The 12,908-nt window shown below is 49.1% G+C and overlaps 1 protein-coding gene across 1 annotated transcript in view; it reads left to right on the top strand.

Moving 5' to 3' along the window:
* The window catches only part of TDRD9 (tudor domain containing 9), a 110,954-nt gene extending 98,421 nt beyond the window's left edge, over positions 1–12,533 (top strand). The window contains exons 33-36 of the mRNA XM_006839604.1: positions 5,998–6,136; positions 10,662–10,780; positions 11,448–11,520; positions 12,432–12,533. Coding sequence (XP_006839667.1) covers positions 5,998–6,136; positions 10,662–10,780; positions 11,448–11,520; positions 12,432–12,533 — 433 coding nt within the window. The remainder of the gene's footprint in view (positions 1–5,997; positions 6,137–10,661; positions 10,781–11,447; positions 11,521–12,431) is intronic.
* Positions 12,534–12,908: the final 375 nt, after the last annotated feature.

Genomic DNA, 12,908 nt, shown 5'->3' with positions numbered 1-12,908 from the left:
CTCTTTGGCTTAAATGAAACACACAAATCAACAAAACCCAGAAAGGATTCAGTGTGGTTCCCAGGGGTGAGAGGGAAGTGGGGGGGAGTGGGTTTAGTTGTGGAGACTGTGGGTTTGTATCAGTGGTGGTGGGGTCTTCAGTTGGGGGACTCTGGGTTTGTGTCAGTCACGGTGGATGTTTTGAAAAGGCCAGCAGTAGTGGTGACACCAGAAATGTCCTCAGTGTCAATGTCAGCCTGAGGTTTTAGTGTGTGTGTTCTTACCACAGGATCGCGTGTGCACATGTGCGCGTGCATATATACACACACGCGCACACACGCACACACACACACACACACACACACACACACGGGGCTCCTTTGAAAGCTCTGGAGAAAGCAGACCTGTTGAGGACCTAACCGATTCACTGCCAGGGCTCCAGCACTTGGTAGGATAAATGGCTGGATTTCCTGCTCAGGTATTTGTGAGTAAGGGTTCAGACAGACCCCCAGCTCAACTTAGCACTGCTCCCCAATGCCAGTGTCTTCATTGCCAGTAGAGGTTACAGGATGGAGCCCTGGCTGCTCAACCATCGCATGCCTGCCGCTGGCTGCTGGCTGGAGGCTGGGAGCCGCACTTGGCCTCCACGCAGCCTCGTCTGTGGTCTCTGTGGGGTCTAGCTTGGGCTTTTTCACAGCATGGTGTCTAGGATCGTAAGGTCCGTGTTCTTAGAGTCAGGTGGAAGCGGATTCCCTTCTAAGACCTTGTCACACATGGTGCCTTTTGCCCTAGTTGTGGTCCTTCCCAGACTCACAGTGATGCAGTCAGTGACCTACTGTGACTCGTCTAGCTGGACCGACTCGGGACCATGCAGATAAGGTGTATGGAAATCTGGTGAGGGGTCGGTCAGTGCCATCCCACTGACTGTAAAAGGAGCTGTCTCAGAAGCAGGAATCCGAGGATTAGAGCCACGAGTGAAGCCTGTCATTTGGCCCAGAGCTCTCTGTGTGCTGACCCTTCCTCCACCCAGGAGACAGAGCTGTGACCCTGGAGAGGTCGTGGAGACAAAAGTGGCTTCAGCAGCACCAAGAGCCCCAAACGGCCACCGAGTATGCAAGGCGCAGTGCTTTCAGGCAGGAGGCTGGCTTGCAGACTGAGGTGTCTCCAGGCACGTACGTAAGTGGGGGAGCTAGGTTTGCTGGTCACGGAGCCAGAGCCGAGCCCCTTCATAGCCGAGCTGAGGCTATGGCTGTGTGGAGTCCCCAACTAGACATGTATCAGCAATACTAAATGAGGACTGCCAAATAAGGCAGAGGCCAGCCCGAGGGGCCGAGGATCAGAGGAAGAGGCCTGTGGGCATGCCTTTGGAGAGGCTGTCTTGACCAAGAACTGTAGTCTAAACTTTTCTGAGCCTGAACTGTGAGCTGTTGTTGTTGTTAAGTGCCGTTGAGTCGGTTCTGACCCATAGCGATCCTGTGTAGGGTTTCCGAGGAGCAGCTGGCGAGCTTGAACCACTGACCTTGCTGTTCAAACGGCTTTGCAGTCTGGCGCATTAACCCACAGCGCCACCCCAGGACTCAGCTCCCCTAAAGCATCCCCTAACTGTGAGTCTAGTCTATGAGTTCTGTGTGGCCACTGCTGAGAAGTAGCGCTGCGCCACTAGGGGCAGGTTGGTGTCAGAAGATGGGAACGTGGTAGCGTGTGTGCCCACCACCTCACCAGAACTGCTTTAGGGTGCTGAGTTTGATGCTCTTCCCCATTGTGGGGTCAGAGGAGTCGCCACCTCCTCCACCTCAGTGGAAGAGGATCACCTGCCCATAGTCAGAGGAGCACGTGGGGTGGCAGGGACTGATGTCTGCCATGCTCTCTGTGCTCACGTGTTATCTTCTTCTTAACGTGTGTTCATCATGAAAACCCCGCATGATCTATGCCATCTAGTCAGTTCTGACTCAGTGACCCTGTGTCGGGTTTCTGAGGAGCAGCTGGTGGGTTTGAATTGCCAGCCTTTCATTTAGTAATACAATGCTTATCCTACAGGACTCCATTTTAAAAAGGCCCCAGAAAATTTAAGGGTAACGAGGGATTCCTTTATGAGTTTCGGGAGTGTGATGTGAAGAGAACATGTGGTGCAAGAGCGGGGGCAGGCTTAGGCTCCAGCCGTCCACTCAGAGCTCTACTGGACGGGTCTGTGATCCTCTGCAGCGGGCTCGCAAGGCCGCGCACACTGTTCTGTTCAAGGAGCTGGGTAATGCTTGGCCTTGTGTGTGGAGCAGGGCAGATGCTCCCTGCATTAGCTGACCACAGGAGCGGTTAGGGAATGTGATGAGGCAGAGGGGGCCTCATGGAGGGGCCAAGAAGGATTTGAAAATACCATCAGACTTTCAGCAATACTGCTGCCTAACGCTTGGCAAGTCGACTCAGTTCATGTTCCAGAGCATGGAGCATAGCCTTTTCCATACAGAATTTTCAGATCATCTGGCTGACTGTTAAATTTGGACTTATTTGGCTCATGTAATAAGTTCATGTTGTTGTTGTTGTTGTTAAGTGTTGTTGAGTCTGTTCCAACTCATAGCGACCCTGTATAAGAAGGTTTTCTGAGGAGTGGCTGGTGAGTTTGAACTGCCAACCTTGTGGTTTAAACCAGCTCTTTGGTCCAGGGTTTATCTTACGGTGCCACACCAGGACTCCATATGAACTTACCATAGGAGTTAATCTTAGATTCTGGTAGTTTAAAGTTAATTGTCTGGACAAGTCAGTCAGCCCAGAGATGGAGGTGGTGGTTGTTAAGTGCCATTGAGTTGGTTCCGACCCATAGCGACCCTGTCTGTGTAGGGTTTCTGAGGAGTGGCTGGTGAGCTTGAACTGCTGACTTTGTTGTTTAAACCAACTTTGCAGTCTAGTGCATTAGCCCACAGCGCCGCACCAGGGCTCCAACATATTGGTAGTCAGCTTTATAAATGTCAGTCTGTGCCCAAGTTTCGAAGCAGGATGGATGATTATGTCTGTAACTTGCCCTTGCGGTGGTTACTCTGTGGGGAAAATCCTTCCTTTGATCCCTCTCGTGATTTTCCCAATTCCATTTTGAGTCTGAAGCTTGTGTTACGTGTATTTAGAGTGTTTCGTGTGGTCGTCACAACCATTTAAGTTCACAAGAGCATCTAGCGTCCTGAGAAGGAACTCCAGCGCCATGCTTTGGTGTCTGGCTGACCTAGGATGCAAAGTGGGCGAGCAGAGAAGGACGCCTCACGGTCTGTTCCCAGCGAGTCCTTTTGGATCCTGCTCCAGGAAGAACAGGTGCTGTGCAGTCAGGGCTCCGGAAAACTGGGATCCAGGGACACCCTGGGAGAAAGGCTGAGACAGCAATTCTGCTTTCAGTTCCGTGGCCCTCAGGTACTCATGACTTCCGGTCTGGATCACTGTTCTAGAAATGGAATCATACATTGGATTCTATTTAAAGCACTGGAGGGGAGCTGACACGTGGGGGACTGTTTTATACAAGTACCCCCTAAGTAGGAGTGCTATAGAATAAGCACTGAGCTGCTAAACAAGGCTTGCAGTGTGATCACTCCACAGGAGAAAGATGAGACCACTGTTCCCATAAAGACACACAGGCTCAGGAACGCTACGTAGGGTCCCTCCCTGTGAGTCAGAATGGACTTGATGGCACTTCGTAACAACGGTCCTCTAATTTATAAGTCTGAATTCTTTCATTCACATTAAACCGAAAAAGAGATGTGTCTGTCTTTTGAACTACAAAGAATACTACTTTTGCCTAGAAATTTTCATCAAAATCTAATTGTTTCAGAAAAGATGTTAGAATTATTAAGAGTCCAAGAAAATTAGCGAACTATTTCATAGACCTTTAGCACTAGTGTCGTTTATTTGTTCACTTTGTAATCACATGTGGACCCTATTGTGGGTGATGGCCTTGGCATTGACACTTGTTGTTTTTAGGTGCCATTGAATCCATAACCAACTCATAGCAGTGACCCTGTGCAAACCAGAACAAAACACGGCTCAGTCCTGTCAACCTCCCAATTGTTTCTACGTCAGCCCATTGCTGCTGCCACTGTGCCAGTCCATCTCTTTGGTGGTCTTTCTCCATTTAAACTAATACCAGAAAAAAGGGAAAGAGCCTGATGGGTTGGGTTGGGGAGGGGATCTTTGTAGGGGACCTGGAGGAGCCTGGTGGGTGGGTGGGAGTTTCTGGAGGCCTGACACAGGTGGAGAAGTTATGCTCGGAGAGGGCATCTGAGGAGCGGTGGATGAGCTCAGCAGAGAGAACCCTACCTGGTGTGTAGACCCTGGGACAAGTGTGGGCTGTTGTCTGAATGCTCAAAGAAGTCGCTGATCGCCCCTAAGCCAGAAGGAGCAGGACTGACTGTCTGCATATGGTAGTAGAGCAGAGGAAGCAGAGGTAGACGGGGAGACGGGCCAGAAGCCATGCCAGGGTTCACTGGGAGCAGGATTGTGGCAGGAGAGCTGGCAGGAAGAAAAACTTTCAGAGCGGGGAGTGAGGGCATGTTGGGTAGCGGAGGGTGAGTTTTGGTAAAATTGGCAAATACAGTTGTGCGTCGTAAATCTGTACAGTTCTTTTAGGGCAGGACGGTGGAACAAACATCCTGTCAGCTTTGACTTAAGTGCCAGACTGCTTTCACAGGTTATAAATATGTGTACAACCTTTTCTCCTGAAATCTCACTAATCAGAATTTAACCCATGGAAAGAATTCAGAGTATGTGATAGAATATTCTTTGTATCATCTGCAGCAGCCAGATCTAGAAACTAAAAATGGTGTGGGGCTGTTAGCACCAGACCTCCTCATCTAACCTTCCAAGGTGGGAGGAGAACCTGCATCAGCATCAACAGTCCAAGGCGATTCCTAGGAAACAGAAGTGGACAAGCTGCCTCTCGCCAACCTTTCAGCACTTCTGACAGCAGCTCCCCTCCACCACACCCTCTACTGTTGTGTTTGCTTTGATAATTCACTGCAGTGACCACTGGAACTCTCAGACTATGGCCATGGTGTGGGGATTTGTTAGGGAAGTGTTGTCGTAGTTGTTGTTAAGTGCCATTGTGTAGGGTTTCTGAGGAGTGGCTGGTAGGTTTGAATTGCTACCTTGCGGTTTAAATTGACCTTGTGATCCAGTACTTATCCTACAGTGCCATACCAGGACAGACTACAATTCAGAGTCAAGAATGACTGAGGATACAGTTCTCCAGTCAGAACAGCTTCTTGGCTGTGCCCACAGGCGGGTCTTTCTCAGACCCTCAGCCTTTGGGCTTCATGGGCCTTTTGGGCCACCCTGGCCTCCACCCTGCCTGGGCAAGTGTTAACAAAGCTCTGTACCTTCTCCAGTAAATGCCTAGAGGGACCCTACTCTACCAGTAAGCCCCAATTCCAAAGATTCCCGGTGAGCCTAGCTCCACTGACAAGTGCTCCGAGGTACCCCCGCTCTGCCAGAGAGCCTTCTACCTGAAGACCCTGTGAGCCAGGAAGCCCACTGCTGTCTTGTGCTCGTCTCCTGGTTCTGCTGTCGCTGTGTCTCCCTGCCTGTGTTATCTCCAGTGTTAAAGCCCCAGGTCTCGGTCTCCTGGGTCTTGGAGGTTCTCAGCAGAGGATGCGCTCTGCTCCCTTCTCTTTTTGATGGTAGCAGGTGCCCCTGCTACCTCTGGAATGCCTCATTTTAGGCCTAGTGGGATGGCAAAGCTAACCAGTCCCCTCATTAGGGTTGCACATACCTATATGCATGACCCCATCCCCACAAGGGTGCCACACACCTTATTTGCATTATTAGCAAGCTATCCATTCCTCTTGGCTGATTGCATAGTCCACCCAGTCTGGTGGGAGCTACACAGCCATGGTGAGAAAGGCCACATAAAAGCCATCCATCATACCGCAGAAGCCTGAACATTACTTAGTGTTCTTTAATGTATTCTCTTCGTAACTGTTTTATTGAAATTAAAACAGTGGTTTAACAATTTTGAAATACTAATTCTTCTCACAATATTTCCTTTAGGGTTGATCCGGATGGAAAATGCTACACTGGAGTCCTCTGTGGTTTGGGATGGAACCCCACCACAGGGACCCCTATCCTACCAGAGCACGACATTGAGCTAGCCTTTGATGTTCAGTTCAAGGTGGAGGACATCATGGAGGTAACGTTGACATTCTCATTACAGTACACGGGCTCGTGCGCTCTTGTCTGCCCCCACCCTCATCATACAGTGGGGGCAGTATCTGCTTGCTGATCATCCAGCACCCAAGCGTCTGTATTCGGGAGGAGGGCAGGGATTCCAGATCAACCCAATGTGGATTCCCAGGAGGTGGAGGTCAGCCTCACGTCTGCTTTGCAGCCTGAGTTCTCACTGTTTCTGACCCTTGATGCTCCCTCCACCCCTCCACTGCTCTCTGCTTCTCTGCTGGGTTGTAGGCTTTGTGGCAGTGACTGCATCACAGAGTCACCGGCCAGGCTTACAGCTGCGTGGTTTATCAGGGAAGTAACTGGAGTGGCGCTGTAGGATCAGCACTGGACTGCCAGTCACAAGGGCAGAGGTTCAAACCCACTTGTACAGGATTGCCGTGAGTCAGAACCAACTCGATGGCATTTAACAACAACAACGTTAAGATCACATGTTCGAAAAATGTGCTGAAGATAATTTAAAAATGATTGCAGCAAGCACATTAACAGGAAACTGCCAGAAATTGAAGCCAGATTCAGAAGACATGGAACAAGGAATGGCATTGCTGACGTCAGATGAATACCTATTTCATTGACTATGCAAAGTCATTCAACTGTGTGGTGTCTGTAAGAAGTTGCGGAGAGCATGGAGAAGAGCGGGGATTCCTGAACACTTAACTGAGCTCTTAAGGAACCTGTGCATAGACCAAGAGGCAGTTGTTAGGCCAGAATAAGGGGATAATACATGATTTACAATCAGGAAAGATATGCAGCAAGGTTGTACCCTCTCACCATACTTATTCAATCTATATGCTGAGCAAATAATCCGTATTGTAGTTGTTAGGTGCCACCTAGTCAATTGTGACTCATAGCGACCTTACGCACGAGAGAACGAAACACTGCCCAGTCCTGTGCCAGCCTCACAATCGTTGGTAAGCTGGAGCCTTTGCTGCTGCCAGTGTACCAGCCCATCTCGTTGGGGTGGGGGAGGGCCTCTTTTTCGCTGACCTTCCACTTTACCTAGCATGCTCCCCTTCTCCAGGGAGTGGTCCCTCCTGACAATATGTCCAAAGTATGAAAGAGCAAGTTAACTGGGCTAGAATATTAGGCATCGTTGCTATCACTAAGGCTGTATTTTCCAACTACATGAAAAGATCTTTTTTCTTTTTTGACCTTTGCATTCCAATCACTAGTAATTATCAAAACATTTTGATTACATGTTTGATCAGTTTGAGACTGAAGAAGTTGGTAGAATTCTTCAATTTCATCAATACTGGCTTTAGTGGTTGGTGGGTAAATTTGCATAATAGTGTTATTAACTGGCCTTCCTTGTAGGAGTATGGATATTTTCCTATCACAGACAGTGTTATGCTTCAGGATAGATGTTGGTATGTTCTTTTTGATGATGAATGCGATGCCATTCCTCTTCAATTTGTCATTCCCGTCATAGTAAACCATGTGATTGTCAGATTCAGAATGGCCAAGGCCAGTCCATTTCAGCTCACTAATGCTTTAGGATGGAGTCCTGGTGTAATACCACAGGGTGTTGCGCTGGATTGCAAGGTCAGTTTCAGCTGTAAGGTTGGCGGTTCAGACCCACTAGCTGCTCCTCAGAAACCATATACAGAGTCGCTATGACTCGGAACCCACTTGATGGCACTTAACAACGACAGCAAATGCCTAGGGTATTGGTGTTTATGCGTTCTATTTGATTTTTGACAACTTCCAGATTTCCTAGATTCATACTTTGTGCATTTCATGTTCCAATTACTAATGGATGTTTGCAGCGGTTTCCCCAAACCTTTGCCTCACTTGTGTTGTCACTGTCAGCTCATCACGGTCGACTCTACGTTGAGGAGCAGCTCTTCCCCAGTCGTGGTCTGAGTGCTTCCAGCTGGCGTGGCTCACCTTCTGGCGTGATATCCGGAAGTCTTTTGGTGGTACTACTCATGTTTCAGACAGGACTCTGACCGTGGGTCACTGCCATTTGTAAGGGGCTCAAGTCACGGGGCTAACCATTTGGAAGTAGTTTGCCTCTCCTCCTTCTGAGTCCGTCTTGAAAGCTCAGCTGAAACCTGTCCACCGGAAGCTGGATGAAGAAGAAGAAGAAGATGTTGTCAGGTTTGTAGGAAGACTCATTTCACAACCTGCGACAGGCAGATAAGAACAACCGTGCTGGAAGGTAAGAGGACTGGAGGGACAAGATCACAACCTTCAGAATGGATTTCATCTCTGTGTTAAGAAAACACAAATCCTCAGAAGTGGACCAAGAAGCAACGTGACCAGAGACAGAGAATAGTGAAGTGATCAAGGTTCCATTTTACTTGACACCCCCCCCCTCCCCATTTAAAATCAACCCCCATGGAAACAGCAGTCAAGAAATTAAACCATGTATTCTATAAGGCCGATCACTGCAAAAAACCTCTTTAAAGTGTTCAGGAGCCAAGAGGTCATCTTGAACACTAAGGTGCACTTGGCCTAAGCCATGGTATTTTCAGTTGCTTCATATGCAGGTGGAAACTGGACAGTGAATACGGAAGGCCAAGGAAGAACCCTATGTGTTTGAATGATCGTGTTGCTGAAGATATTAACTATACCTTGGGCAGCAATTCTGTGGTGGAAGGACAGCCAGAATGCTTCTTCTGAAGGAAGGATTGTGACTTTGTCTCTTATACTTTGGACATGTTATCAGGAGGGTCCATGGAAAAGAGAAGGCCCCTCAGTGAGGTGGATTGGCCCAGTGACTGCAGCAGTGAGCTCCCGTATTGTGAGGATGGCACAGGTCCAGGCAGTGCTTCAGTCTGTTGGGCACAGGGTCAGGATGGGTCAGCACTGGCTCAGAGACACCTAACAACAATAGCCAAGCAGACTGGAAAAGGGAAGAAGAGAAACATTATAATGGAGAAACCTGGCTGCTAGCCACCGGAACGAAAGGATGAGGTGACCAGCCCAGAGATTCCCCTGGTTAATACAACGAGAAGGGTTCTTTACCTCTGGAGTCATCTTCCCAGAACCCCCGTCTAAGCATGACAAAAGAATTAAACAAACTAGAGACCTGACCAGAACTCAAAACTGTCAAAATCTTGAAAAACAAGAAAAGTCAGAGAAATAGCCCCAGACCAGGAGAAATTGGGACAGATTACAACAAATGTGACATGGTCCTGGACCGTAGAACACATTTACTTACAGAACGATTACCAAAGAGGAGTTCTTGGTTTTGTCAGGTAGGGGAATTTGCAGACTTTTAAAACTATGACAGGATCCAGCCACAGAGCACTGCATGTTGTATGCACCGCCGAGGGGACGTACTGCTTCGGGCTTCACATCCACATCAATGAGTGGGAGGAAGACCTTGTGCAGTGTCGCAAAGTCAGCTATGTTACATGGTTAAATGGAACTTAAAAAGTTTTCTTTGGTAATTCTTTCTTGAGTTATAGCAGCTATTTGTTTGTGTTTTAAGACCAGTATGGAAGGTGTTTATAAGAAGAGGACAATGAAATGAGCTCTTTGTGTGGCCTTCTGCTGAGAGATTTCTCCCTAAGCCCTGAGGAGTCTCCTTGCCCTAGTTTTCTACCCCAAGTTGATGGGCATTTCTTGGGGAAACTGTGAACACCTTGGTTTTGATCCTGTTTGTCAGACTCTTGACTGGCTGGTATGCACCTTGCAGGAAGTGATCTTTTGGACTATGCAAATGAGGTGCCTATAGACTAGGTAAATGAAATTCCTGTAGGCTATCGTACTGCTGACTGTCTGTGACCTACTGAGGGACGAGGGTTCAGTTTGTGGCCCTGGTGGGAGGAGCGTGACTTGAAATTGATGAGGCCTTTGTGTGTCTGTAGGAGTTCTGGTGGCACAGTGGGATAAGCATTTCAGAGCCACCGGCTGAAGGATGAGACTGTCTGCTCCTGTAAAGATTTATAGTCTCAGAAACCCTAGGGAGCACTTGGACCCTGCCCTGTATGGTCCCTGGAAGTAGAGACGGACTCAGTGGCAGGGGGTTTGGTGTCTGACCAGACCTGACCAGAAGGAGGAAAGAGAGGTAGCAGATCCAGGAGTCTCTGTAACCCAGAAGACAGCCCTGGGAGGTCCTGTGGCTGAGCAGAGGCCTGTGCTGAACCAAGGGAGGGAGACTGCCTCTACACCCTGCCCTTGACCCTGAGTCCTAGCCTGGCATTTCCTCTAGAAACAGCTTAGCTATGAGTGAGTGCTGGGCCCCTTGCAAGGCAGAGGAGCAGCGGAGAGCGCTGTGAGAGGGACCGAGGGACAGACAGAGGGACGGAGGTGTCCGGATTGCTGTAAGGGTTGGGCAGAGGAGGAGGCAGGTCTGACCTGCCTTATGGGAATCATTCCCTAGCCTCTTTGAAGGTAGGCAGGATCTGATGCTATTGCCAGTTCTCAAACACTGCTTCGGAGTTTGTGAGTTAAAAGTGGGATGAAATGTCCACATTTCATCAGTTTCTGATAGAACCATATGGAATGTCTGTGTTGCCATTTGTCTACAGATTAATATTCTCAGGGCAGCTATTAACAAGCTAATAAGTGATGGACCAAATGGATCTAAGTATCTTGGGCCAGAAAGAATTGCTCAGTTACAGGATAATGCTCGTCAGAAACTTCTAGGGTAAGTTCTGTGCTGACCGGGCTTCCCCCTCCCACTCTGCTTTCTCAGCTGCCTTGTGAAGGCTGGGAATGGGCTCTGGGGTGGGGGGACACTGCCAGTGCCTGAGGCTGCCCCCACACCAACCAGCTCCCTGTGGCAGCAGTGATGCTGATGGGCGGGGCTGACAGCTGTGGGTGGCTGGAGCACAGTAGGTGGAGATGGCAGGTATGCTGGTGGCCTGCATTTCATCAGTTTTTCAGGAAAAATGCTTCTGAATTTGTCTGTCTTTGGTTGTTTTCCAGAGCTTTGAAATGGTTCATTTTGACAATTTTATCCAGTTTTTTTTTTTTAACTGTTTGGGGTAGAGGTGGGGGGCAGATTTTCAGAGCTCCCTATATACCTGCCTTCTTAAGCTTTTGATCTCTCCAACAAATGATGTAAAATCCTGTTACATCTCACAGAGTTTGAATCAGTAGGTGCAACAAGTTGGTAACGGGGCATTTCCCATGCTTAGAATGTGCTCTGGATTAAAATCTTCTCTGATCATAGCCATATGAAATTTGACCTTTTAAAAACTTAGTGTTGCTATAATTCTGAGGGCAATCGGATTAAAACTTTTTTTAAAAGTCAGTGTTGTAAATTATTACTGTATAACCAGGAGAATTTGATTTTCTCTGTTAAATTTTAGCTTGTTCTGTCAGGTGAAGCCAAGAGAGAGAATTGTCCCTAAGTGGCATGACAAGCCGTATGATTGGAATCAGGTGAGTGAGCAGGTGTAGAGGACATGAGCTGGCTGGCGATGTGGAGAACGGGACTCAAGACCCGTGGGTGCTGTGGGGTTAGGAGGCGGCAGTGAGCTTGCACAGGGTCTGTGAGGATTGTCAGCCCAGGCCACTGCCTGGAATTTAGGGAAATGGGCTGACTGCCCTGGGTTAACCCCTTGCTTCTCCTGGTCTGTGAAAGCGCTGGCTGCTCACCAGCTGGTAGTCACGTTGGCTGGATGCGGGATGGCTCCCCTGATACTCGGCCTCTCCCAATGGGGTAAAAGGAGACTCCAGTGGGAGGAACGTGGGAGGTGGATCCCAGACCGGGGGCTAGTCCTCCTCCCTGGAGAGGTTGCTGCATCGGGAGAAGCCGCTTCGTCGGCCCCTCTAAGAACAAACACCCAGGGTATTGCTGGGCATTTGGCTTTGCCCAGGATTTTGAACCAATGGGGCCACCGTGGCCACTGGGCCCACAGAACTGGAACATAGTGAGGCTGTGTGGTGCGGATACGCCCAAGCATCAGGGTTCTTGATGAACTTGTGTTCACTTTGACATGAGAAGGAGTGTTGTGAGGTTCTGAGGAAGTGAGCCATAAGAAATACAAAGTTAAAGGTGTATTCCGGGGTATAGTGTCACAGGAAGTCAAGGACAACGATTCAAACCACCCCCTAGCTCCACAGGAGAACACCCGCCAGCCCTGGAAGTGGCAGAGGGCCGGTCTGCTGTCCCCTGGGGTCACCATATGACACTCTCCTAGAGTGCTGAGACTAGAGAAACATTACGTAAGAGTCTTTGGAAGAACTCTGTGGTGCCCGACATGGCTGTGTGTGTGCCTCTCTGTACGTATTTTATCTGTTTCCCATCCTGGCAGGGATCGAGCCTGACTGTCCTTGGTCTCTCTCGCTAGGTTGACCCAAAGCTGGTCATGGAGCAGGCTGACCGGGAGGGCAGCCGTGGCAAGAACACCTTTCTCTACCAGCTCCATAAGCTGATCGTGCTCAACACCTAGCTGGCATTGGCCGCTGTCCAGAACTTGCCACGAGAAGCAGTGGAGAGATGCGGAATAAAGGCTGGATTCTAGACCGACTCCTTATCCCACGTTACAGTTTGCTCTGCCGCGGTTTCGCCCTTGCCTCTGCTCACTGCTGGTGGCCCTGGGGGTCTGTTCAGGTGGGAAGAGGGGAGAAGTTAGCCTTTTCCGAAAACAGAAAATCACTGTATTAAACACTTTGGATAAACAATCGCTTCCAGAGGAAACTTTTGTTTGGAAGCAGCTCCATATTTTCCTTTAAGCACATTAAGTAAGGTGACTAGAAATAGCCAAGTGTTCTAGATGCACTCCCCTAATGTACTCGCATGTTCTGTTCGGTGACAGTCATTGAAA

Source organism: Chrysochloris asiatica, unplaced genomic scaffold (genome assembly GCF_000296735.1).
Source record: "Chrysochloris asiatica unplaced genomic scaffold, ChrAsi1.0 scaffold00025, whole genome shotgun sequence".
NCBI lineage: Eukaryota > Metazoa > Chordata > Mammalia > Afrosoricida > Chrysochloridae > Chrysochloris > Chrysochloris asiatica.
This window is presented reverse-complemented; position numbering and strand designations above follow the sequence as displayed.